General features: G+C 38.0%; 2 protein-coding genes across 6 annotated transcripts; one reads left to right on the top strand and one right to left on the bottom strand.

Moving 5' to 3' along the window:
- Positions 1-775: 775 nt before the first annotated feature.
- On the bottom strand, positions 776-9,100 carry LOC109544159 (tubulointerstitial nephritis antigen-like; the record flags this gene model as incomplete). 2 transcript variants are annotated; one of them, XM_019914208.2, is given in 5 exon segments in its annotated part: positions 776-964; positions 1,019-1,186; positions 1,245-1,464; positions 1,508-1,673; positions 8,755-9,100. In XM_019914208.2, coding segments are annotated over 4 exon segments (743 nt in total), but the record flags the coding sequence as incomplete, so codon positions are not given.
- A 3,942-nt stretch (positions 9,101-13,042) lies between these two features.
- On the top strand, positions 13,043-27,599 carry LOC109544147 (influenza virus NS1A-binding protein homolog). 4 transcript variants are annotated; one of them, XM_019914189.2, is made up of 11 exons: positions 13,043-13,228; positions 14,684-14,708; positions 21,019-21,203; positions 22,467-22,676; positions 22,736-22,912; positions 22,961-23,204; positions 24,775-25,030; positions 25,081-25,238; positions 25,294-25,668; positions 25,749-26,093; positions 26,153-27,599. In XM_019914189.2, exons 2-11 carry the CDS (start codon positions 14,702-14,704, stop codon positions 26,383-26,385), a joined length of 2,190 nt encoding a protein of 729 aa, XP_019769748.2. In that variant the 5' UTR covers positions 13,043-13,228; positions 14,684-14,701; the 3' UTR covers positions 26,386-27,599. The 4 variants fall into 4 exon arrangements, with proteins under 4 accessions (XP_019769748.2, XP_019769752.2, XP_019769749.2 ...); XM_019914193.2 differs by lacking the exon at positions 14,684-14,708; XM_019914190.2 differs by lacking the exons at positions 13,043-13,228; positions 14,684-14,708 and adding an exon at positions 18,334-18,854.
- Positions 27,600-27,664: the final 65 nt, after the last annotated feature.

The following is a 27,664-nucleotide window of genomic DNA, read 5'->3' on the forward strand; positions in this document are numbered from 1 at the left end:
TTATCAATCTGTAATAAAAGACGTGAGAAAATTCTGTCTTTTTTAAAGACAAAAATTTTTGAGGCAAAATACCCAAAAAGAAGTTTGTAAAAAAAAGATTAAATTTTGATGAATTTTTGAATCAAATTCAAAAGGGAACAGAAAACCCAACATTTTCTAAAAGCTTTCCCACCCGACTTTAAAATGTCATTTTGAGGCCCCAAAGTTCCTCGCACTTTCAACTAATGCTTGGCACAGGCCTGTAATGTTTCGCAGGCCTTTGAATAAAATTTAACTGAAAATATCGCTCTTTCGTGAAAAAATGCTCGTGCATCCGCGTCAGTATAGCACAGGTTCATGCATAAACAGCGAAAAATCCCACTTTCTTCCATTTTTTCTCAGTTTTGACGAATTTTTCAACGCCGAGTGCAAAGCCCTCCAATGTTTTGTAGGCTTTCCCTACAAGCCGCTGATGAGAAACCACGATTTTTCTAAAAGTTCTCTTTCGATAAAAATACTCTTGTAATTCAACGACGGAACCGTCACTATTTTGAAAATTTTGGATAATTTTTCGAAAATTTTCGAGCTGTTCAGGAAAAGCTCACAATTAACACAGCTCGCTTTAAAGACGCCATCAACCTTAACGACCCACTTTCCATAAGCTGCCACGTATACCATGACTGCCATTCACTGCCTATGACAGTTTGACACTTTCGGGCCCACTTTTTGACACCTGTTCCATTCAAAGCTGTCAAAGAAACACTAGACTCTACTGTGAACAGTCGTCCCAACTCACCGATCTGAAGCAACAGCAGCAGTTGAAATGGCCCATGAAGATCCACACCATTCCTGATCCTGAATGCCCGTGACATACCTGGGCCATTCTGATGCACTGTCAAAGTGTGTGGGAAGCATAGCTGGATCGTAGTAGCGTTTGACTGGATTCATGCGAATCACGTCCTTTTTGGGCTGCAATGTTCCCAGTCTGGAAAAAGCTGCGCTCACCAAAGCGGGCTAGAATGGAGGCCTTGATGGTTACCTGTATTTGACGCCCCGTTCCAGAGTCTCGCCCCAGAACTTCGAGTAGTTGGAGGCGGTCCAGCCGTGCGACTCTGCGTTGACTGCATAGAGGATTTCATCGTCGATCAGACAAACGTCTGGATCGCACATCATTTCCACCTTCTGGACTCCAGTGGGGACGCAGCGGCTGCAAGCAGGAGAGGAGGTTAGTATGGAGACGGTCTGGGTCCATCTGGATCCACTACCAGTTCTTGCAGTTGTCCCTGGTGGTTTGGTTGACGAAGTAGACGCGATTCTTAAAGGTACAGGAGGTGATTTGTTCTGGAGGCCTCCGAGTGGTGGGAGGCGGCAGTGGAGTGGTGATTTCCAGGCCCCAACAGACTGACCAGTAGTCTGGACAGCAGTCATGCACGTCGGTGCGGTTGCAAAAGTCATCACAGTAGCATAAAGTGCCTACTTCCAAACCTACTTAGTTTCCCCTACGCGAACAATTTCCTGGATCATTTACCTATGATGGGTTTGGAGCAGGTATCCTTCCTGTTCTGGCAACACCCAATGTACTCACAGTAGCTTCCTCTCAAGTCGCTCATATCATCGTAGACTTGTAGGGAAGCCAAAGTGAGGTATCCAAGAAGCAACAGCGCACTGTGCCATAGCAGCTGACTGTTCCTCATCTGGGTAGAAACCAAAAAAATGCATAGTTACTTTTATGATCCATACAAGAAGGTTGATAAAACATTGAACTAGCAATTGTATTGGCAATAAACCAAATTTATTGTCGCTTAATGTGCCAAGAATAAGCGCGCAACCCGATTTATTTGACAATGAAACCGCTGTTTTATTTGTTTGTTTCAACAGCGGTAATGGTGCTAATTGTTGCTCGTAAAACCAGTGGCGTCAATTGATGTTCCCAATTGATAGATGCAAATGAATTGACTGTGATTGATGAAGGTTTTGTTGAAGTAAACATCTGGAAGGAGAAGCGATGGTCCTGAGTGGTTAATGGGTGCAAACACTTTTTGGCATTTTTTTTATTTTTGGAAACCCGATGGGGACAGGCTGTAAAGTTTTGTAGGCTTTGATTCAATAATTATTTTACTGGAAAAGCCCGGTTTTGATCGCTTGTGGGTTTTGTCAATAGGGACATTTTGCGGTCTTGGATCACCAAACTGTTGGATTTTTTTCGAAATTCGCCACAGTTTTCGGTATTTCGGGAAATTCAAATTGCAAAGGACTGCAATGTTTTGTAGGCTTGTCCCAACTGGAACTACCGGACTGAAATTTTCTTGTAATTGAAAATATGCATTGCAACAATTCGATGGAAGCAGTCTTTAAGTTCAAGCACAACATTTTTCAGCCAATGTCAACGATTTTTTTTGAATTTGAAGTTATATTAATTTTTAAAATAAAATTAAAATTTTCAAAAACTCTCTTTCTTGGTTATGTCGTTTAGAGCGTTTTAGTTAGAGGAAACCTTATAAGAGTGTGTGGCATTTATTTTAAAATTCTATTAGTTTTTAGTCAGTTTTGGATTGTTGAAGACAGAGCTGCAAGGTTTTGCAAACGTTTATTCGTTAACCGAACTTTTTTGGCTTGTTAGTCTCTGACACACTGAMACTTTTGCTGTGATTCCCTTAATGTTCGATTTTGACAGTTTTTAGAAATTAAAAATATATATATTTTTGTTAATTTAATAAAAATAATTTAATTTTGCAATCTTTCAATGCAAAATAAACCCTTTGTCTTTACGTATACCCTAATAGTTTTCGCTTTACTGGCATTTTTCACTAATGCTACTGGTTTTTCCGAAACCTAATGGAACAAGCCTGTAAATTTTCGTAGACCTTTGGGCAAAATTAAATTGAAATTAGCGCTTTTTCTCGAAAAAGTGCTTTTGCATTCTCGTCAATAGAGCAAACGTTTATGTATAAACAGCAGCAAATCCGACTTTCTGTCAATTTTGTTCAGTTTTGACGAACTTTTCAACCCGAATTGCGAAGCCTCCAATGTTTTATAGGCTTTCCTCAACAATCTTGTGACTGGAAAACATGATTTTTCGAAAATTTCTCTTTTGAACAAAAAATTATGATTCAATGGCAGAATGTTTATAAAAATTTGTATTCTTAAGAAAATTCTCTACTTTTTGCAAAAAACTGAAATCGCCTCAAATTCTACATTATTTTCAATGCAAGCTCGTGAGAAATGCAGGCAGCTCAAAGATAAACCTGATAAAGCGCTGAATACTGAAATAGATGCAGAAATCGAGGAATTTTGGGCGGTTTTTAAGCAGTCCTGACCTTTCCTCGCTTATATCTGCTCTAATCTACATCTTATAAAATTTCCTTATTTAATTTATTAAAAACAATTTAATTCTGAAAACTTTTAATCCAAAATAAACCCGTTCTCTCGCTATTATCCTTAAAAGCTTTTACTCTACTGGCATTTTCTACTATTGCTTCTGAATTTCCGGATACCTAGTGACACAAGCCTGTAATGTTTCGGAGGCCCTTGAAGAAAATTTAATTGAAAATAGCGGTTTTCCTTAAAAAATTGTTTGCGCATTCTCGTCAATAGAGCAAACGCTTATGTATAAACAGAAAAAATCTGACTTTCTTCCCAATTTTTCCAGTACTGAGGCACTTTTCAACACGAATAGCCAAGGCCTTCAGTGTTTTGTAGGCTTTCCATCAACAATCCCCTGACCAGAAACTTTAAAAAAGTTTGGATTAAAAGAAACTGATGACAGCAATTGGGATAATTTTACGAAAATTCCCGATTTGTCCAGGAAACACGCACAATCGAATTAATGGCTCCATCAAATTTAACGGCCCACTTTCCCGAAGCGGGCGCGTAAATCAAAACAGCTGTTGGTAAATCAATCCAATCGACCCGAATCTATTGAATTTCCAAAAATGTTCCCGAAAACTAATTGAAGACGAAGCTTCACTGAAAATAACCAGCACCTAAAGACAAACCAACAGTAATAAATTTCCACGTTAAATATCTTCAAAGTCCAGTTTCTTGCCTCAGTTTGGTCCAGAGCTTTTTTGGGTTGTAAAGGAGATCTTAGGAACTTGGCAACATTCATTTGTCATCAAGCTCTTCGGCGAAGAAAAATTCAAATGATAAAAATAGCTATTAACTTAACCAAACAGTTACGCAATCAATATGATATTTGTTCCTCTTTATGTCCGTCAATGTGTTCACTATCGATGCACCTGTTGAGCTACTGCGCGTCTTTCGCCTTCAATTAATTACTAATTTATTCGCACTGTCTATGAATAATTATTTCGCATTTACATTTGCCGATTCCTCAAGTCAAAAATCTTCAATTTGTCTTCATTGGCTGGAACAATGCATCTGGATAAACATGCCAAAGTGATTTTATTGCTATTTCCACAGCTGGTTCCTATTAGCATACACTCCGCTAATTGTTCGGGTTAAATTCCAATGTCTCGACTCGATTTTTCGGAATTTGTCTGGAAAGGCCCTGAACTCAATTTGCTACTCAAATTCAAGTGGTTTTATCGTTACTGCTGTTTATTGAGTTTTTTTGATGTGGGTTTTTTAAACATTTGCAGCCCGAAAAATACGTGCTTATTACAGATGCCTGGCGTGCAGTTGATTTTCAAAAAGCCACTAAAAGTAAATTGGTATGCGCAGTGATACTCGCGTGCCTTCAGAATGCATATTTTGTTTTTTCACCCATTTAATAAGCATAAAAATGCGCTTTTCAGTACCCATAAACAGCCGCCTAAAGAATACCAATTGTTCTCTTATAATTTTGTTTTTTGTGTCTCTAATACCGATCTAGTTAGCTTGGCCAATGTAAACCTTCCATTGCCAGGTATATATAAGGTAATAGTCAAGGAAAATAAAAAATATGTAAAATATATGACCGATCAAGGTAGGTCATGGAGAACAAAACGATGCCGTTTCTGATTGGTTATGGTTCAATTGACCTATTGTGGCGAAGGCTAATGGCAAAATGACTAAGGAAAAGTGCCGCCCCTGATTTGAATGGCGGTTGACACTAATTCCACACGTCAAAACCGATGACATTAGCAAAGAAAACTGTCAAGTTTGCTGGTAAATTGTTCGTTGTGCTCGTTCATTGACTGCATAATTTCTGTCCTCAAGTCTGCCGGTGTTGAATTTCCCGATAAAACTCCTCGGATTATCAAGTTGCGTGGTATAAACAATTTGCTGACAAGATACAGCGGTTGCTTGATTTGATTTTAAACACATTTGCTGAATGATGCAATTTGCTTTTAATTAAAGCCTTTTCCGAGCCAAATAAAAAAGATATTGAAAATTCTAGCAACGCTTTCTCCTTTATCAGCCTTAGAAACCTTTAAAACGTCATATCTCCTAACCCGGTAAAAATATCTGATTAGTCATAATAACCTTTTAGAAGGATCGCCTTGAGATCTATCTTTAATCACTAGGGCTTTATCAGCAATTCCTAACCTCTAAAGAGATAAAAACAAAAATATCCAAATTTAAGAAACCCTTAAAGTTTACGGCCTAATATCTCTGAAATGGTTAATTTTACCTAAACCTTCATTGGAAGCTTTTTGATAGAGCGTTTTGAGAACTACCTTTAGCCCACAGGGTGTAAGGGGCAATTTACGGTGGTTAAAAAGTTGGACGCAAAAATACCAACTTCCCGTTCTCGAAGTTTTATCAGAGCGTTTTCGCCTGGCAAACTGTTTTTTTTACACGCGTCTGCTCATTTTCGGTGGGTCATACAGAAAATCCCTAAAAAAATCAAATCTTTCCGCAATTTTTATTAATGCAAACGAAGATTTCGAAAGCGAATGGTACAAGCTCGTAATGTTGCAAAGGCCTTTGAGCAAAATTTATTTCTCAAAAGCCGATTTTTTTGGGGAAACGCCTTTGCAATTTCTAAATAACGGTAAATCTCATGTGCAAACACTAAAATATCGACATTTTTTGGAACATTTCGTACTTTTAATGGATTTTCCTGCGCGAATTGCCAAGGACTGCTAGGTTTTGCAGGCTTTCCTCAACAAAAATGATTAAATTTTCAAAGCTTTTGAAGTTCAAAACGTTGTAACTCTGAAATGGTTGGCTTTTGGTGAACGATCATTCACGGCTTTTTGTTAGTTTGTTTAGCAAGTTTGTTAAATTACCACTAAAAGACTGAACAGTAGAAATACTTCCTTCTTCTAAACAAACTGGATAGTGAGACAAAAATGCGTGTTTCTAAACATCTCATGTGAATCACAACCTTAATAAATCCTAAATTCTGCTCAAAAAAGAATCACATCATTCCAGTCCATTATCATAATGTTATCATTTATTTATTTAATTAGACACATTAGAATGATGTCACATTTGAAAATTCTGCTCATTATCTAAGTGATTCATTCAGTTACTGAAGGAGCCGCCAGTATAAAAAAACCATTAAATTTCTTCACATTCCAACATGCAAAAACACAATGTATAAACAAAATAAATTCATACATTCTAGTTACAATGCTGGAATAAACATGGCTATTTCCGAATCCATTAAGCATGTGCAATTTTTTGCGAAAAAATCCTGAAACTTGCTTATTTTATTGATTGATTTACAGTTAGACGAACAAACAATCAGAGTTGTAGCCTCGTTCTCGTTTACAAGCGATCCCTTTAGGCAGTACTTGCAGTATTATTATTTATTGGGCCATTGTGTTAGTGTGGAATGTGCACAGTGTCAATACACAGTTAAAGGCGAGCGAAATAATTGGATGAATTTTAGATTAGATCCTGTATATTGGAAAATACACTGTGCAAATAACCACGAACTAATTTAGCCCTTTGGTGTTGAGATAAAGCAATTTAAAGGGTTTATTTTGCTCAAGAAAGTTATGAAATTTCCTAGGAGATTCTCTCTTTAAGGGGCCTGGATGGTAAGTTACACGAAAACGGTTAAAAACAGCTGATTCGTGCTAAGAACGCGGAAAAAAATGGAAATTCACCAGGGGCTTCGCCCTTTAAGGGCCCTGCAAAGATTTTTTTAATTTGATGATTACAAGATTGAATGCTGAATTACTCGAAAACGGCTAAAAATAGCTGATTAGTGCTAAGAACTATTTCTATAAAGCCTTATGAGGGCAACCGTCTGAAGAGCAAAAATTGCAGGGCTTTGCCCCTTAAGGGGCCCCAAAAATCTAAAACCCACATATTTTGAAAGCAAACGAACGACTAATTGAGCTTTTTGGTTGCCGAGGTAAATCACTTTGAGGGTGTTATTTTGCTCAAAAAATATTCGAGATTTACCAGGGGCTTCGCCCTTTAAGGGGCCTGCAAAGATTGATGGGTGAATTTCTCGAAAACGGTTAAATATAGCGGACTAGCTAGGAGCTATTCAAAAACTACTGTTTCCAGTAAAAAAAACAGGGCCATTATCCTTAAAAGTTTTACTCTACTGGCATTTTCTACTAATGCTTCTGAATTTCCGGATACCTAGTGGCACAGGCCTGTAATGTTTCGGAGGCCCTTGAAGAAAATTTAATTGAAAATAGCGGCTTTTCTTAAAAAACTGCTTGTGCATTCTCGTCAATAGAGCAAACGTTTATGTATAAACAGCAAAAATCCGAATTTCTTCCCAATTTTTCCAGTACTGAGGAATTTTTCAACACGAATAGTCAAGGCCTCCAATGTTTTGTAGGCTTTCCATCAAGAATCCCCTGACCAGAAACTATCAAAAAGTTTGGATGAAACGACACCACGTCATTATTTAAAAAAATAGGGCAAGTGCGACGTTGCCAAACACCCAAAATTGTCGCCAATCAATGGAAAACCAAAATAATCCCAACCAACTGAAGTGCTTCCAGATTGTTTAGTGGTTCAAGGGTCATGATTTATGCGAAAAAAATTAATAAATTCAGTTCGATATCAATTCGGATATAAAGCAGACGGCATCTAAATGGCGAGCGTTCGAAGTGATGTGCGAGAAAAGCCAATAAATCAATATCGAAACATGATAAAACAACGATATTTACCCAGATGATAAACCATGAAGTTTGTCTGTTTGAAATCCAGTTTAAATTCACACCACAAGGCCTGGTCAACATGAAACTCGTCGAATTCACGGCCGAATTGATTAATATTCAAATCACTAATCAATGATTGCATATGTGAATAACGGTGGCGAATGGCATCATGTTTAATTTCGACTTTACGACAAAATCGAAATTCCTTAAGAACAACAACAACAACAACAACAATAATAATTGGAGTTTGAATAATTGGAATCCGATACTGGTTATGATTGTTTAATCAGTATGCTAATGCGCTGATGTCACTCGAAAATGATGTTTTTTTCCAATTTGAATGGCGAAAAGTTCCGGTTTTCGATGGCGGTTATTTTGAAAATCTTCCTTGAAATGTTACCTTCATTGTGGTGATTTATAAATAATACGTTTGCACTAGCAGAAGCTGTAGGTTTCGAAATGTTTTTCCTAATTTTTCCTAATTTAATGGGTAAAGTTTGCAATAAGCGCCAGTGTGTGCGAACTTTGAAAAAATTACCCAAAATCTAAAAGTGTTCCAATTTTCTTGAGGTGCTTGAGGCAACAAAACAAGCAGCAAAACTAAAATTAAAATAATTTTTTATTTTCTTCCGAAAGAACAAACTGATCAAATATTTTCTTGTGAAGAGCAGATGCTCAGAAATTTCAAAAAATTACCAATTTTTTCTTAATCCCTTCCCCGAATTAAAAAAAAATAAAAAACCTCATGACTTACCTTTTCAAAAAGGCTTCACTAAACACGATTTTCGGATACTGTTTCGAAAAATTCGAGCACCACGATCCGTCACATCCAACTAATCACATCCAAGTGATGTTCCCAATGTAAAGCGACGAAGCCAATCCAACATTCTGCTGGTAATCGGACTACTTGGAGATTCGATATCTTTCTTATTCCCTTACCAGCACAAATTCGAAATAAGTGCACTTTGTAGGTAATTATTATTTTTTACGGTCGCTTTGTTCGAAGAAGGGGGACGTTTCACTATATCGAGTGCGATTATTGCATGGCGAATCGCCTGGTCTTTTTTAGGTTGATTGGCTGCTTCTGATCGATGAATCAAAGTCGCTGCGATTGATTGATTGATTGACGATTCGGCAAAGGATTGCACTTGTTTGGCCTTCGCAACCGCCAGTTCTAATCCGTTTTAGTCAAGATTTATTCAAGTTGTGCAGAACATTTCCCGATTAATCAGCTTCAAGAAAGTTTTAAAAACACCCTGTATATATTTTTTGCGCGACTGTGAGCTCAAGTAGTTTTTCAAATTTACAGCCACTGATCAGCGTTACGCTCCCCAAATATCTTCAATTTTACTGTGTATCTCTATAACTGGAGGCAAGTAAATTTTAGCTTCATTTCCATAAAACACAGCCTGTATCTGCTTAAGAAATGAAACACTTGAACCCTCTATAGGAACTTGCAGCTTATCATTTTTCTATTAGGCAAACGAATGTGTCTAAAAGTAATTCCTGTTTTAAGCGCTTTACAGTTTCTAGTCAATTTCTCTCTAGGAATTTAGGAGAGTTGGAAGAGAAGCAGCAGTTTGTGCATTGTTTTTTGCAACTCATCATCAACTTTAACACTTTGGCTATTTTTCATAAGTAGTAAAGTGTCTTCGAAAGATTGAGCAAATTTCAACTGGGTGGTTGGGGTAGTTTGAAAGTTACAAATTTTTTAAAGACCGCATTTGGTTGGAAGCTTCCATTTTAAGATCAATTTTTACTAAGCTGGAAAAAATCTAAAAGTTAGGGCATTTTGATAAAACTTTCCCCGTGCGTAGAGTAAAGTGTCTTCTAATGCTTGAGAAAATTTCAAGTTGCTTCTTGAGGCAGTTTCAAAAGTATGATGTTTTCCAGAAGTGAGCGCATTTGTGTGGAAACTTCTATTTTGAGTTCAAATTTTACTATGCTGGAAAAATAAAAATTTTGAGGCAATTTTAATGAAACTCTCCCCAGAAGTGGGGTCAACTGTCATCTACAAACTAGGAGAATTTAAAACTCGTAGGTGAAATAGTTTGCCAGTTGCGAGTTTTTAAAGAAGCGGGCGCATTTGGGTTGAAGTTTCCAATTTTAGATCACTTTTCTCTATGCTGGCAAAAATACATCAGTTGGGGGATTTTGGTGAAACTTTCGGTATAAGTAGAGCCAAGTGTCGTCTAAGGCTAGCGAAAATTGCAGGTTCAGATTTTTTAAAGAAGCCAGCGCATTTGTGTGGGACTTTTCATTTTGAAATGAAATTTTACGACGCTGGTAAAATTAGAGTTTTTATTCGATTTTAATGAAACTCTCCTCAGACGTAGAGTCAAATGTCTTCTACGAGCTGGGAAAATATAAAACTCGAGCTTCAAATAGCTTGGAAGTTGCGATTTTTTCACGAAACCAGCGCATTTAGCTGAAAGCTTCCAGTCTTACATCAACTTTTACTAGACAGACAAAAATCAGAAAGTTAAGGGATTTTGATCAAGCTTTTACTGTGCGTAGAGTCAAGTGTTTTCGAAAGGTTGAGCAAATTTCAACGGGGGGGTTGGGGTAGTTTGAAAGTTACAAATTTTTTAAAGAAGCGGCCGCCTTTGGTTGGAAGCTTCCATTTTAAGATCAATTTTTACTACGCCGGAAAAAATCGAAAAGTTGGAGCATTTTGATAAAACTTTCCCCATATGTAGACCAAAGTGTCTTCTAGTGCTTGAGAAAATTTCAAGTTGCTGCTTGATGGAGTTTCAAAAGTATGATGTTTTTCAGAAGTGAGCGCACTTGTGTGGAAACTTCCATTTTGAGTTAAAATTTTGCTATGCTGAAAAAATGAAAATTTTCAGGCAATTTTAATAAAACTCTCCCAAAAAGTAGGGTCAACTGTCATCTACAAACTAGGAGAATCTAAAACTTGTAGGTGAAATAGTTTGCCAGTTGCGAGTTTTCAAAGAAGCGAGCGCATTTGGGTTAAAGCTTCCAATTTTAAATCACTTTTTACTACGTTGGCAAAAATCTAAAAGTTGGGGCATTTTGATAAAACTTTCCCCGTACGTAGACTAAAGTGTCTTCTAATGCTTGAGCAAATTTCAAGTTGCTGCTTGGGGCAGTTTCAAAGATACGATGTTTTTAAGAAGCGAGCGCATTTGTGTGGAAACGTTTGTTTTGAGTTCAAATTTTACTATTCTCAAAAAATTTAAATTTTGAGAGGATTTTAATGAAACGCTCCGTAGAAGTAGACTCAAGTGTTATATAAAAACCAGCAAAATTTAAAACGCCTGGGGGCAACAGTTTGCCAGTTGCGATTTTTTAAGGAAGCGAGCGCATTTGGGTTAAAGCTTCCAATTTTAGATCACTTTTACTACGTTGGAAAAAATCAACAAGGTGGGGGATTTTAATGAAACTTTCCGTATAGGTAGAGCCAAGTGTCTTCTAAAGCTGGTGAAAATTTCAAGTTGCTGCTTTGAGTAGTTTCGAGGTTACGATTTTTTAAAGAATACCGTTTTTGTGTGGAATTTTCGATTTTGAAATAAACTTTTACCTCGCTGGTAAAATCACAGTTTTTGCAGCTCTGGAAATCAGAAAGTTATGAGAATTTGATCAAACTTTCCCTGTGAGTATAGTTAAGTGTCTTCTAAGGCTTGAAAAAATTTCAGCAATTCTTTTCTTAAAGAAGCGAGTGCATTTGTATGATATCTTCTATTCGAAATTCAAAAGTGTTCGCACCACAACAATATATTTTGTGTCTGATTGACTTCGCCTTCCTCAATATAAAAGAGGTGAAACAGAAATGGAAATTTCCTTGAAATTTTTTTCAATCGCATCAACAAATTTCGGTATTTTTTCAATTTCTAATCGATTTCTCAGTCGCGATTTAAGAGAGTTGAACTACAAACGCGAAATATATCTACCATAGATGGTTTGATGAGTTTCGTCACACAAGTCGCACAAATGTGAATATTTTGATGAAATTTAACACGGTTTTGATCAGTTTCCATCCTAGACTTAAAGAGTTTACATAATGCTGAGGTTCATATTTTACTGATTTTTTACACATATATTTATGATAATTTTTCATCGTCTCCTGATCTACTTTTTCTCAAGAAAAAAACCCGGTTTTACGTCTTTTACAACAACAAACAATTATGCGAATTGTTTTGTTATTAGCGCTTTTATCTTCGACTAATTGGGTCGCAATATTCTGCATCCAATGCGAAGCCTCAATTCGCATAATGTGCGTATTGTGTTTGGAACTTTATGAAAAGAGGGCATTTTTAATTAACACGGTTATAAACGAGAAAATCGCACTAACTGAGAAAAACACGCTGCAGTGAATGAAACTTTTGCGACCCTTGGCTTGCGTTTTCAAAGGGCGATTAGTTTGAAATTCTCTGCTGCAGCTTTTCCTATAAAGTTTAAATGCAAATTATTATTTAAAATTCGGTGTATTCCCAAACAGACTCTATCGACGAACACAATTAACCAGACTCGCAGATCCGTTTCAAAAGCCAATAAACAATTAAAGATGTGTTCGAGTGTTTGGCTTAATGGGAGGTTTACGCAAAAAATGTGCGCTAATGACGCAAAAAACTCAATAACAAATATTATTGATGATGTCCATGCGGGATGGAACAATTAGCTCGGTAATTAATAACTTTTTTTTGGTGTAACACCTACACTATTTGGGTATTACGTTTTTTCGTCGTCTATCACAGGATATTGCGGCCTTGAGGCGTTGAGAGTCCACAAAAATAGCCAAAGAATTTTTGATAAACCCTGCGATAGCAGTCTACATTGGCCGGTAAGCGGAGGTTCAAGTTCAAGCCGAGAAGATTTTTTAATTAATGATTATTGTCCCACAGACTACAATTGTAGCCCACACTTAACGGTCGGAGGGTGCATCTACTGGTCGGGCTGGCGCCCTCTGTGGCTAAACCTGCGAAGTCCGCCCAACTGGAAAAGTAGTTCACTGCTTTCGGCAGGAAGTGGATCGAGTTTGGCGTCTAGATAACCTCAATGTGGCAATGCGCATGTGCGGCGGACAATTAGCTTCCGAAGCAGAGACGAATCAAAACGAAGTACTTCATCTAAGAAATTGTAAATTCGTATTTGCCTATTTATTTCCGTACGTGTCTTTATCTATGTTGTTTGAAAGCACGTGCTGTTCAAGTGTGGGATTTAGTGACCAAAGTGGACTGGGTTTTGCGTCGGTTTTCAACTTATAGGTAAGTGGAAACTAGCTTTTCTGATTTCAGCCGGAAAAATCGAATTGTTGATGTCTGAGACACGCTTTTCGCACGCTGCACGCTGTTTTTCCTGCCAACAAGTGCCGCTTTTGCTTTGCTTGATCACAGAGCTTTATTTCGCTTATTTGGATGGTTTAGTGCTTGACCGCATGTCAACATCAGAAGTCTTGCTTTAGATAGGAAACTACCCTTAAACAGCTAGCTTTGATTGGAGCTATCGATTTCGGGTTATGGCAATTTTTCCCAAGCCCCAATTTTTGGGCCCAAAACATCCCTCTGATGGGGGCTAGAAACCATCCTTAGGCCCAGTCTGGTAGCGTTAACGGTTTAAGAGATTCACGTGGTTTTAACCTGGCGCAGCCCCGTTTAGAATCAAGAAATTTTCGTTGTTTTAAGGCAAGTAGCCATCGGTTGTGGCTGCAATGTGTTTAAATTTCGCTGTTTTTTGGGGCGCAGCCCTGCAGGGCAAAACGCCGCAATCCAAATGCTCCTAACACTCACCAAAGAGCAGATTTTTATTGCTGTCTTCCAAGCTTAAAAATTGGCATTTGTCCATTTAAGATCGACTTCGAAGTCGGAATTTACGGAACAACCGAACTGCCCTGCTAAGACAGGAAGTCGTATCTTGAAAAACGAAGTTTTGAGATATTAATCAATTTGTAAATTATGACATGCCATCTTGCACGTCATGCTGTGCAATTTTTTCCTCTCTTTTCAGTTTCTTTCTTACCTGTAATGATTTGCTGTTACTTTTCCGTTTTCCTACTTTTCCTTGTTTTGTGAATTTTCGTGATTGATTTGGCAATTCACTCCACAGTAAAATCTGGATCGTGTGAATTATCAATAGAATTTTGGTTTAGTCTGCCATGTAAATTATTAGCTCTATATGTGGACATTTTTTGAGCTAATTCCTTGTTTAGGGCCAGTAAAACTAACATTTGAATGTGAAATCGTTAAATATAAGATACTTGCCTTGTTCGCTATATCAACAGAATATTAAAATACCATAAACAACAAAATATCTCTAACCACACTTGCATATACCTCATACGGCAAAAAGACTTAATAATTATTATCAATATGACTTTTTGATCATTACGACTTAGTACAGATACCAAGCCAAAATGTCGTAATTGAAATATTTTTAATCAGATACGACAATATGACTTGGTAATTATCAATACAAAATAGGACATATAAATATCATTGAAAAACCGCATTCTAAAGATGATACGAATTCCAGACCTTGTCTGAGAGGTAAAGTGAATAATTGCAGATACGACTTCTTGTCTTAGCAGGGCAGCGAAGATCCATCGCCTTTCCAAATTATCTCCAAAAAACCGCTTTAATTCCTATAGCTTGGGGAGCGAATGTTTGCACAAACCAATTGCCATTTAAATGAGTTATTGATCAAATTGTGCTCTTGATTTTCAGGTTTTCCTGTGAGTCACAATGAACGGTAAGTGGCAGTGTGTCTTGTTCTTTCGCGTTTTATCAATGATTTTGAAAGTCGAAAACTTCATTAGAATGTGGGCCGATTAAACGGGTTGAAATCACTTGCAGGCCGCCGCCATCAAATACATTTTTCTTAAAATATGTTAATTAGTGTCGCCCAGTCGTTCTCAATGCCACGCCATATTCCAGTTAATGGCAGGTCAATGGTCTTCGGCTACAAATGATTTGTCTGGTCGCTTTTTCTATGCTTCCAAACCACATTAGAAAGTAGATGGCTAAAAATGTTGCACATCAAGTTTCTTTAAGCGCTCCTTGGCTAAAGTCCCAGGAATTTCCGTTCGGTCACTAACTACCAGTCAAACTTAAATTGATTCAAACAATGTGCGATTCTATAATGCGACTAGTATGCAGATGAGTTTGCAAAACCAAGTCTTCGCCACTGCTTCACTGAAGAATGTCCCGTAATTTAAGAGAGTTGACTGAGAGGCAATCATTTCTTCACTCCTGTTAATAATTCCCAAGTCCGAAGTCGGGCATTTTTTCAGGTTTGAAGCGATTTTTTCGTACGAATTTAAGAGAGTTGAAAGAGAGATCTTTCCTCTATAGGGTTTTTGCGCCTGCAGCCAAGCAACATCAATGATACTGGTCGAATAGTAGACATTTTCACTCTTAATGTTAATGTGCAATTTAAGAGAGTTGAAAAAGAGCACCTGAGTTTCTTCACTTTCTGCGCGATAGGGAAAGTGAACCATATTTCGACTAAATTTAGTTCATGGAGTGGCTTTTTCCATCCGGAATTTGAGAGTTGAAAATTTGTCTCCTTGTAGCTGATCTTTAAGGTCCCAAACTAATAAAAATTAGAGCGATTTCCAGTGAAGTTAACAGGGTTTTTCAGTTTAAAAAACTTTGGAGAGTTAAGAGAGAGCAGAATAATTTTCATTTATCTTCGCAGCGCAATAGAGAAATTGTTTTTTTGCAGTCGGAATTTATGAGAGTTGAAAAGTTTGCTAAGCCGTTATCAGGAAATTTTGAAAAAAATTAAGAGAGTTGAAAGAGGAGTTTTTTCCTTGCCATCGCGACGCAAGAACGAACTTGATTCTTTCTTAGGTTTTCATCTATTTTTCAGTCGGAATTTACGGGAGAATAAATTTTTTCCACTGTAAAATTATTCCTGTTTGTCGAATGACAATTTTTCCAGTTTCTGCTCAGTTTTTCATTCGAAATTTAAAAAAGTTTAAATTTATTCATTGTTTTCTACCTTAAATTATACTAAATTTGCGTCGAGATAACATGTTGTTCAACCGCTTCCTCGATTGTAATTTATGAGGAATGAAACGGTTTTGTACTGTAAAGTGTATTTGTAAGTCAAAATTTAAGAGAGTCGATCAAGAGCAAAGGCTTTTCAATGCGGTTTTTTCCAATGCAACATCAAAACTCGCATTATTTTGTCGGTTTTAAACGGTTTTGTAGTCATCATTTAAGAGAGAAAGGTTTTCTACTGTATGCAGTTGATGTAACGTAATTTGCGAATAGTTTCATCAGTTTTTGATCGATTTTTCATGCGAATTTTAAGAGAGTTGAACAACAGTGAATAATTTTCTTTGCTATTTTCCGCAAAGCAACATCAAAGTCGCAATTTTTTCACTTCTTAATCGAGTTTGTAGTCAGAATTTAAGAGAGAACAGGCGATTTATTACCGAAGGGAATTAACGATGTCTCAAAGCAACATAAATTAAACTAAGTTGAAGTAAATTTAACAAGATTTTCGCCGTTTAATCGCTTTCTCAGCCGAATTTATGAGAGATGAAAAATGTTTTCACTGAACTGCAACACAAATGAAAATTGTTTTGGAAAAATTGCACATGTTTTCCAGTGTTTCGGATTTTTCATTCCAAATTTAAGAGAGTTGAACAACAGTGAAGAATTTTCGTTGCTAATTTCAGCAAAGCAGCATCAAAGTCGCAATTTTTTTACTTCTTAATCGAGTTTGTTGTCAGAATTTAAGAGAGAACAGGCGATTTATTGGCGTAAGGAATTGACGGTGTCTCAAATCAGTAGAAATTAAACCGAGTTCAAGTAAATTTATCATTATTCTCTCCGTTTATTGACTTTCTCAGCCGAATTTATGAGAGATGAAAAATGTGAGAAAAAGGTTTTTTACTGTATGCTGTTGATGTAACATAATTTGCAAATGGTTTCATCAGTTTTTGATCGATTTTTCATGCGAAATTTAAGAGAGTCGAACAACAGTGAAGAATTATATTTGCTATTTTCGGCAACGCAACATTAAACTCGCAATTTTTTCACGTCTTAATTGATTTTGCAGTCGGGATTTAAGAGAGAACAGGCGATTTATTGCCGTAGGGAGTTGACGGTGCCTTAAAGCAACAGAAATTAAACTGAGTTCACGTAAATTTATCATTATTCTCTCCGTTTAATCGCTTTCTCAACCGAATTTATGAGAGATGAAAATTGTTTTCGAAAAATTGCACATGTTTTTCGATTTTCCGGGTAGATTTTTCTTTGCTATTTCATCAAAAATGGCATTTTTTCATTGATTAATTGGATTTGCAGTAAGAATTTAAGAGAGAACAGAATCATCTTCCGTAGGGAGTTGAAGGTTGAATCAGCTTGCCGCCCAATCGGTTCTACCTTCAAAATTTCTTTATTGCAAGAATGATTTGCTGTTTTTCAAAGTTTCTGGTATCGGGGGTTTATCTTTCAAATTTAAGAGAGTTGAGAAGCTTCTTTGTTGTTTTATCAACTGGAAGTTTTAGCAGTTTTCAGTGGGAATTGGAGAGTTGAAGTAGAACTCAGGAGATTATTTACGTTTTGAAGTCGAAATTTAGGAGAGTTAAAAGAGAGTGGCGTTGTTACTTTGCCATTTACATGATTTAACTATTCAAGCTCGAAATACTCCAAACCGTTCTGAATGGAAAGTTCAAATCCCTGGCACCTGCCAACGCAATTTCCCGTTTCATCTCGAAAACAGTGAAATGCTTTTGCCAAGTGGAGAAAAATGGCCCAGTTATCAGCAGGACAACCGAAAATAGTCCCTTAAACTAAAATTACTGCCGCAACACATCGATTAGTCAAAATGCGCAAACATCTCAGTATTTTTAGTTGTTATTAACAATCTATGGGGTGTTTACAAACAGACCTGACGAAAACCATGTGCCCAGCCATCGCGAGCCTTTGCCAACTATTTGCCTGCGTTCCAACATTCATCGTGTTGATGCATCTGGATCAAACAGAATCAAGGTGTTTCCAGCTAGAATCCAGGCAAAGTTGCCTTTTTTAGTCCTTCAGAGGCATTTGCATCGGTGAAAGTGCCGTAGCTGCGTTGGGGTTGACCCGCTGTTTTCCTCATCGAAAAAAACTGGTCTAGACAACGTTAGTTTACCATCTTTTATCAGCGCTATCACTCTTATTTAATTTTCGATTATAATTTAAAATGCATTTGTTTTGTCAGTGTTATCGCACTTTGGGAGTTCGATAGGGGCCTAAAATAGGCGGCGCTTCGGATGGTAACCAGAACCGATTTTTTGAGGTCGGCATTAGATAATGCAAACCAATTAGTTAGTTGTTATTTAATCAGAATCATTTTTTACGTCGTTGGTCTGATTAGAATTCTCACACTCGAGATTTACTAATCAGTTTCCATGTCTAGCTAGATAAGATTCAAGATTTTTCTCTTCGAATCGAGCCAAATGCAGAATTGCCGACCAGAATCTTCGCACATTGATAAAACCCTCTAAAGCCAAGCATTAATTGATGCAAACAATGAAATCAAATGAACGCGATATGGAAATTCTCACGAACGACACTGATGTCGTCGGTTATTTGTTTAACCTTAAGGTTCATGTTAATCGTTGATAGGAGGACCCCTTTGTGCAATTAGAAGAGATTGGCTGGTTCGCAGTATAAACGAATTCTGTTTTTGATAATGATGAAATGAAACAAATTGCTTGATTGCTGGTAGAAGGCCGCAAATCTCCATCAAATCAACGTGCAAATATTGAAACAGTGTATGTGTTAGACAAATTTACATTTAGCATCGATTAGTAGCAGCAGATTTGAAATTCCACCGAACGCTTCGTGGATTTCCAAGGTGACAATTAGAGAGTGATCGATATTCAAGTATTCGATGGTTTGTATTTGGAACATTCTGGTCGTTTTTTGTGGATTTCCTCATCTATTAATAATTCAGAGCCGAAAGTTTGCATCTTCTGGTTCTGGCCATTTCGTCTCGAGATGGCCTGTTGTCCTCAAAGTTTCCATTAAACTACTGCTATTTTAAAGTTTCCAATTTTTTCCCAATTTCTGGGTAAATACCTCAATTACTGTTCACTTTTGAGGGAAGCCCAATCAATTTAAGAAATTCTCTACTATTTCTTTAGACAAAACCTTAGTTTTTGCGAGCGAATTCCCAAAATTCAATTTGACCTTTAATAAATAAATGCCCTAATTTTTCTAAACTTCTTATGCGATATTCTCGATATGCGAAAAAGTATCTGCTAGCCCGGACAGTTTACAAAAATAGTTTTTCCGGCAGCTTTGCCTTGATTTGCCAAGAAAAAAATGTCTTGTTCAAGCGAGCCTCTAATCAAATAATTGCCGGTAGCTCCCTTATTGATCACTTTTAAGGAAAAGTGAATCCACGTTTTTCCATAGAGAATAGCCGGTTATATCCAGTGGCGTGCTCTGATTTACTCAACCATTTTCCGTTTTGGATATACAGGGTGATTCAAATTTAGATTTTTTCAAAATTATTTTTGAAATTTTTTCAAAAACTGTGGGGGTTTGAAAAATATCTACTCGCTGCCCTTTTTCGGTAAAAAGCGTGGTTTGCAAAGGAAAAAATAAAATGCCTTAATCGCCTGTAACTCCGTTATTATTTGCTTTCAAGGAAAAGCGAATACCACCTTTTTCCGAGACAATGACTGGCTCTATCCAGGGGCGTGCTCGGTTTTTGCCCATCGATACGATTTTTTGACGCAAACTTGGAATTTTTGCATATTAATGTCGCGAGCGCAAAAACCCTTCAGCCAAAAAAATCGGCCACTAATCGACAGACCAAAACCAGGAAATTCAATGGCAATCCGATTAGTCGGCTGCATCGATCATTTTTCGCTACTAATGCGATTAAGTGAAGCCCATCACGTGCTGCACTGTCGCCATGGTCAGTGCCGCGACCTTGTTCGGGTAAATTGCAGTTTTTGTGCGATTGTCCAGTTAATTGGAAAATCGTTATCTTCCGAAATTCGCCAGGTAAATAAATATACAACGCACGCAAACCCGCATTTTCTAATTAGGCAGACGAATTTGTTCTCGCTGGATTATTAGTTTCCCCAATTTTTGAAACTTGTCGAGTTTCTCGCCCCCATCACACGTTTTTCGCAAAATCTAGTCGCCCAGTCAGCACACAATTAATGCATATGGAAGGCGCGCCTAAACGACGCAGCAAAACGTGAACATCACTCGGTTAGCAAACGAAACAAATTTGATCAATTATTCTGAAATATTTTTTGGTCGCGCCCGGTATATTTCGGCGAAATTTGAGCCAAATTCGACTTCACGATATGGAAAAGTATCGATTAATTCGCTTCGAACGTTCGCATGGTGGGCCGTAAACTCTCCATTTCCATTACATGGCTACCTTGAGGATGCCATTGTATTGCGATTATGAACAGTGTTTTTGCTGGCTGTCGGCTTTTGTAATTTCAATTTCATATCCATCAAAGCGTATTAAGGCAATTTATTAGCGGCGGCCGTTTTTTGTTCCGTTTCATTTCCTTATTACTTTTATTCGAAAATTAGCACAGTTTTTCCAGACTCCTTGCAAAAAAATTCATAAAGTACCGGTTTTTATTTGACATTTGACATAACACTGACATGGTGTGGCAACACATGTTGTTGGTTGCCTACCTGCTGCTGACATTTGCGCAAAGATGGACGGTTAGTGTGTGAATGCATCAAATTTGTTTGTAATCCGTAAAAGTTTGCAACAAGGCGCGCTTGATTTTTTTGTTATAGGCGGATTTCTATGTCAAATTAATGAGACTATCGGGGATTATTCCCAAGTGGATAATCTACTGATAAAATGTGAAGTAGTAAAGTTAAGCTGTGTTTGGAAGCACAATTAAAACTTCATCAAAATGAGGTTTTCTGAAACGTCTAGATCTGCATTTAATTGATTTATTATTGTTCAAATATTTCAATAAATCAACACGGCAGCGTCGTTTTTCGATGCTGTTTCCACCAGTTTCCTTTCAGCATCTTCCATTTCTTCAACTGGTTTGAGTTATTTTTAGGTGTGACGATCGAGACGGAGCATCTGAACGGCGAAGGCACCGCAATGGAGCCTACGGAATTGGAGCAGCACGAAGAGGAGCCGATTCTTCAGCTGGAGTTTCTCGACGAAGTCCATCACTCCTCCATGTTGAAGTCGCTGAACATGATGCGAAAAAATCGTCACTTCTGTGACGTCATCCTTCACGTATGTGCCTGGCTGTACAATCAAACAAATTCGATCGAAAAGTTTTCAACGGTCACCGTCGGTTCTAAACGGCCAAAAAATCCTGGTTTTTCCAGTTTCCACCCGATGGAGCAAAGGAATGGTGGATGCATATCATCTATTTCTTCTCCATTAATCAATTTAAAAACAAATCAAGGAGGCGCTGTTGCTGATCAACACAGATTGCGTGTTTTGTTGCGTGCTGGCCAATCAAATAATTGAAAATAAACCGGAAAAATCAAGTGACCGTTGAAAGTTAAACCGTAAATTTGTTATTGTATACAGTCAGTTACACTACTGGGCAGCAATCTCAAATTCATCATTATTGAAATAAATTATAACCAGTAGTGAGTAGTTTTTAAGTACTTTAACTAACTAGTTGTAGATCTTTGAGTAATACTGGCTCTGGCTGCTTTAGAGAACGCAAAATTTATAAATCTAATTCACATTCATCATGAATGATTCACTTCAATTTGCGATCAGTTTTTCCATTACGCAAACTACTCATGCTTTGCATTGAACAAACGTCAAATGGCTGAGAAATATAAAGTGCTCACAAATTGAAAAGCTGTCAAACCCAATTCAGTTTAGTTCGCAAATGTCACAAAGCGGCGTTGGTTGTTTTATTTTTCAAACTTGATCCATCAGCAGGTCAATAATATCAATTTTGTCTTCAAATTATCCCCGATTTTTCAGCGATGTTTTATAGAATTCTACAAAAAACCTTCATTTACTCAACCGGTGTATTACAAACTGCACTGTCTCGCAGTAAATCGTAATTGTAAACACTCACCTTTGGTCTGCTTTGCTCACACCTTCTCGCGTCACTTCAATTGGTGGTCAGTGTGTTTAGCGCCCAACCGCCCCATGTAATAAACGTCAAAAACCCGGTGAATTATAAACTGGTCGAAAATTGAAGTGTCTCTCTACCCGTCCTCCAAATCAGCCAAATGAATAACTGATTTACAGACGATTGTCTTTGCTGGTAAATATGGCTTCCTAATGTCGTTCTTCAATGTGAGAACGTTTTAATTTTATCTGTTTACAGAATAACGCGCCAAGTTAGGTGACGGTAAACGACCTTTTTTATTTTTTTATTTTGTGGGATTACTCAAGCAATTTTACTTTTTTTGGGGTTTAGTTTCCATTATTTAAGTAGTTAGTGTACTCGGCAGCTCACTGTTGAAGTGATTATTAAGCGCCAGTCCAGATAGTGGTTTAAACAGATCCATTGTGTTCTCTTAGGTGGGAAACACGGAGATTCATGCCCATCGAGCGGTATTGGCTAGCGCCTCTTCCTTCCTCTTTGAACTGTTCACCAATGATCAAGACCAGAACCAGAAGAGGCTGGAGAATGTGATCACTTACAAGCTGAATGGGGGTTTTGATCAAAATGCCCTGGAAATTCTCACCGATTATGCCTACACAGCCAAGCTGATAGTTAAATACACTCAGGTGAGGAGTCTGTTTTTTTATAAATGGATCAAATGTTTTAATGTGAGCGATTTCGGCAGGTGAAAGCGGTCTTTTTAGCCGCAAAGCGCCTAAAGATGGAACGAGTGGTGAAAATTTGCGGCAATCACCTGATTAAGCATATCACTGTGGATAACTGCATTGAAGTCCGGTCCTTGCCAGGAATTGCCAGGAACAAGGACTTCATCCAGCAAATCGACACCTTTATAACCCAAAACGTACGTTTTTTTCTTTTTTTCGTACAAATTTTCCTATGGTCTGTTCAGTTTGCAGAAATCGTGAAAAGCAACAATCTGCTGACGTTGTACTGTGCTAAAATCGAGGTGCTGAACCAGTCAAAGGAGGAAATGTCGTTTGTGAATCAGAGCGCGTTGTGTCGACTGGTGCTGGAATGGATCAGAAGACAGATCAACGAACAATCGCTCAACAAAGACACTCTTTCTGAGAAAACCTTCATGCTGTATTTAGCAATTGATAACTCGCTGCAGGACTGCATGAGTTTACCATCTGGTAGGTGTTTCACTGGGTCGTCCTTACCTATTTACCTAGTGCTATGGAGGCTTAGAGAGCTGAAATTTTTGCTCAAAGTAGGGAATAAGTGTGTCTTTAAGGTCTGTAAGTTGCGCTTTTATGGAGATCGCGGATAATTTTTCAGAAATTGTAAAGTTTTTGGCGGTTTTTGACTTGGAAATCTACAAACGCTTAAAAAAAAAGATTCTATCCAAACGCAAAGGCTTAGAGAGTGGCAATTTTTGCTCAAAGTAGGGAATAAGTGTGTCTTTAAGTCCTGTAAGTTGCGCTTTTATGGAGAACGCGGATAATTTTTCAGAAATTGTGAAGTTTTGGCGGTTTTTGACTTGGAAATCTACACACGCTTTAAAAAAATGATTCTATCCAAACTCATAGGCTTAGAGAGTGGCAATTTTTGCTTAAAGCAGGGAATAAGTGTGTCTTTAAGTCCTGTAAGTTGCGTTTTTTTGGAGAACGGGGATAATTTTTCAGAAATTGTGAAGTTTTTGGCGGTTTTTTACTTGGAAATCTACACGCGCTTTGAAAAACAGATTCTATCCAAACGCATAGGCTTAGGGAGTGGCAATTTTTGCTCAAAGTAGGGAATAAGTGTGTCTTTAAGGCCTGTAAGTTGCGCTTTTATGGAGAACGCGGATAATTTTTCAGAAATAGTGAATTTTTGGCGGTTTTTGACTTGGAAATCTACACGCGCTTTAAAAAAGATGATTCTATCCAMACTCATAGGCTTAGAGAGTGGCAATTTTTGATTAAAGCTGGGAATAAGTGTGTCTTTAAGTCCTGTAAGTTGCGCTTTTATGGAGAACGCCGATAATTTTTCAGAAATTGTGAAGTTTTGGCGGTTTTTGACTTGGAAATCTACACGCGCTTAAAAAAAATTATTCTATCCAAACTCGTAGGCTTAGAGAGTGGCAATTTTTGCTTAAAGCWGGGAATAAGTGTGTCTTTAAGTCCTGTAAGTTTCGCTTTTATGGAGAACACGGAAATTTTTTCAGAAATTGTGAAGTTTTTGGAGGTTTTTGACTTGAAAATCTACACGCGCTTCAAAAAAATGATTCTAGCCAAACTCATAGGCTTAGAGAGTGGAAATTTTTGCTCAAAGTAGAGAATAAGTGTGTCTTTAAGGCCTGTAAGTTGCGCTTTTGTGGAGAACGCGGATAATTTTTCAGAAAATTGCGAATTTACTGACGGGTTTCGACTGGCAAATCTACAAGCTCTTGAATAAAAATTCGTTCTTTCCAAAGCCAGAGGTTTAGAGAGTTGTAATTTTTGCTCAAAACAGGCACTAAGTCTGTCTTTAAGTCCTGCCAGTTGTGCCTTTAACGACTGTTAACCTAGATTTTGAATAGTTTTTTTTTAATCGCTAGCATTTCGCGACTTGGGAATTTGAAAGCATTTTTTTTTTAAATTCTTCCATCCAAACTGCGAGAGTTGGAGAGTTGACATTTTTACTCAAAATAGAGAATGCTATTCCAATTACGTTTTGATAAAATGCCCGAATTATTTTGTAAAAAATGTTCAAACAGTCTCGTTTATATGGTGGTACTTTCAGGCGATGTGAGCGACACCGAAATCGTTCAGGATTATAAGAAGATGTCGCTGAAGAACACATCCAAGATCAAAATCAAGCCGCTTGGCCAACCGTCCAAGCCAAGAATTTTGATCTACAATCGGGAAATAGGCGAAGAACTGGAAAACGAAATCGAGCCCGATTGGAATCTCATTGCGGCCGAAAGCGTTGGCGAGCACAGCTTTCTGGCTCTGGTCACGCTGGCTGGAAAACTCGCCACTCTTTCCATTCAACTAAGGTAATAGATTGGAAAATTGTGCAGCTTCCAGGCTAAATTTCGGCTTCCAGACTGAATCCCCCACAAACGCCCTCGCCGACTCTCACTCCGGATGCCAGCCGATGTCAGAGCGAGGAGAAGCCCGATCTTTATTGCGCCCTTACCAATATGTCTTCGCAAAGATGCGCCCATGGTTGTGCAGCTTTTAACAACACTTTCATAGTTTGCGGTAAGGCGTCATCCAGATGGTTTTTTACGGATAGACATTTTTTTATTTACTATAGGTGGATACGATCGGGTCGAATGCCTGCGTTCAGTCGAACAATACATCCCTGAGGCAAATGTCTGGAAAGCGTTGCCGCAGATGCGGGAAAGTCGAGGACGATTCAAGATCGTCGTTGTGAATAAGAAGGTATACGCAATTGGCGGAAGTAACGGCAGCACTGAGCTCGATTCGGTGGAAATGCTCGAGATGGAGAACATTGGAAAATGGGCCAAAGTTCCTGCCATGCCCATTGCCAGGAGCAACATGGGCGTGACTGCGCTGAATGGTCTGATTTACTGTGTGGGAGGCTGGAATGGACAAGTTGGGTTGAAACAGTGCGACATTTTCAATCCGGACACGCAAAAATGGAGCACAATCGCCCCCCTTAATACCGGTAATATCCTTGAGCCCGATCGAAAAATGCGGTTTATCTGCAATGCTTGAAAACAAATTCTACTTATGATTTTTTTCCAGGTCGGTATCAAGCTGGCGTGACAGTGTTCAAAAATTTGGTGTACGCAATCGGAGGCTGCGACTCCTGGAACTGTCTGGCATCAGTGGAAATCTACAACCATGAAGATGACACGTGGAAAGTGTCGAAACCCATCAATACAGCCCGTCGAGGTTGCGGCGTCGCCGTTTTCAACGACAAACTGTACGTGGTGGGGGGCTCTGATGGCAGTCACTCATTGAATACGGTCGAAACGTTCGACGAAGAAGCCCAAACCTGGTCGGTTGGACCGAGCATGACCACCGCACGAGCCAATGTTGAAGTCACTGTTGTTGGTGGCCGATTATATGCAGTTGGCGGTTTCTCCGGTACTTTTTTCGCGTTTTTTCCCTGGAAACTTTTAAGTTTAATTCTGCTCTGTTTGCAGGCAAAACCTTTTTAAATACGATTGAGTATCTGGACCCGAAATCGAACGAGTGGACCACGTTCATCCCAAAAGGCACATGTGATGCGATCGCCAGGCGAAAGCCCAGAAGCCGGAGAAATTCGCGAAAAAGTGTGTCGGAAGATACGCAGAAATCCAGCTTGTTGCCTTCTCCGTCAGAGATCTTCAGAAGTCTGATCAACGGCACTGAGAAGAAGGAAAACGGCCATTCGTAATAGCTACCAGGTACCACGTAAGTAATCTTGTATAAACCTAAAAGTATTAATTAAGTAAGGGAATATTTTTACTAAATCGGTGTACTACTGCGCTGTTTATCCATTTATATAGTTTATGATAAGGATGTTAGTGGTTTGCACCAATTTCTCCATATGTAAGTAATATACAGAGGGAAAGACAATACGATTACGTTTTGTATATCAGGCACCATCGACTGCAATAGCTGGAAAGTTCAACTATTTTTGGAAAAAAGTCATATTTTGCTAGGACAATTCAACTACCGAGATTTTGTATGTTAGGCGCCTTTCTAGCAATTTGTACCGCCTTATAGATAAGATTTATTAGCAATATTCTTTATGGAATTACGAAATTGCAATTTCGTTTGCACGAAAGTTAAAATGTCGCGCTTTTCCAGCCAAAAAGAATATTGTTTTTAAATCTAGCATCATATTATTTCCTAAGAAAAAGGTCATCGACCACATTGATCTTTCTGCCCAAATGTATTTACAACTAAATTTTTAAAAACTAAACTATCATTAAGATTGTATAAACTAAACTATGATAATACTACACTTATTGGGTTACGTGTGGGTTCATAGCGGGTTCTTTTTTCATTTGGTTTTAGTCTGTCTGTTATTTTTAACAAGCACGTGCGTTCGTACAGTAATTCTTTTTGGATTGATTGTGTAGTGGGTTTTCCGGCAGTTTTGGCGCAATTTGTTCGGTTGTTTGCATGTGTTCTTTCAGGTTTCTGTCCGGGAATTTTATTAAGTTTGTGGTGACTTGTGATTCCTAGGTATATAGTATCGCAATGAAGTATATTACCTTACCAACTAAGCAATGCACTCTTTCCTATCATATTACATAGGTTATTTTGTGTAATTAGGGGCTCAACTTTAGCGATAAATCTCAAGTGTAAGGGCGCATCGGAATCGGAATTTGCCCTCTTTTAGTTTGGGACACTTCGGCGCTCTTTGCATATAATTTTCCATTTTTTATACCTGAATACTCTCGATTTTGCGGATCTTCAGCAGGAAACCATCCTTCAGTCTTTCAAAAAGACGTTCACTCAGTATGGTGGGTTCACTGTTGTGAAACGCTGCATTTCGAATGTTTAGACGTTGGATGCTTTCCTGCACCTGATTGATTGATTAAGGATTTTATATCATTTACTATGTTTGTTTGAAATTTCAATAAATCGTTTCAAAATGTTGGGAAGTTTCTTATTTGATTAAACAAAATCGGGTTGTTACCCAATAAAAAAACTACTAACAGAAA

This window comes from Dendroctonus ponderosae, unplaced genomic scaffold (genome assembly GCF_020466585.1).
Source record: "Dendroctonus ponderosae isolate FM_Combo_2020 unplaced genomic scaffold, Dpon_F_20191213v2 Dpon_F_20191213_10, whole genome shotgun sequence".
Lineage (NCBI taxonomy): Eukaryota > Metazoa > Arthropoda > Insecta > Coleoptera > Curculionidae > Dendroctonus > Dendroctonus ponderosae.

What these genes read in the sequence shown, in the direction of transcription:
- LOC109544147 (XM_019914189.2), top strand. An exon ending in ACACCTTTATAACCCAAAAC is followed by an intron (nt 22,913 to 22,960) that starts GTACGTTTTTTT and finishes TGGTCTGTTCAG; the next exon opens with TTTGCAGAAATCGTGAAAAG. An exon ending in TGCAGTTGGCGGTTTCTCCG is followed by an intron (nt 26,094 to 26,152) that starts GTACTTTTTTCG and finishes CTCTGTTTGCAG; the next exon opens with GCAAAACCTTTTTAAATACG.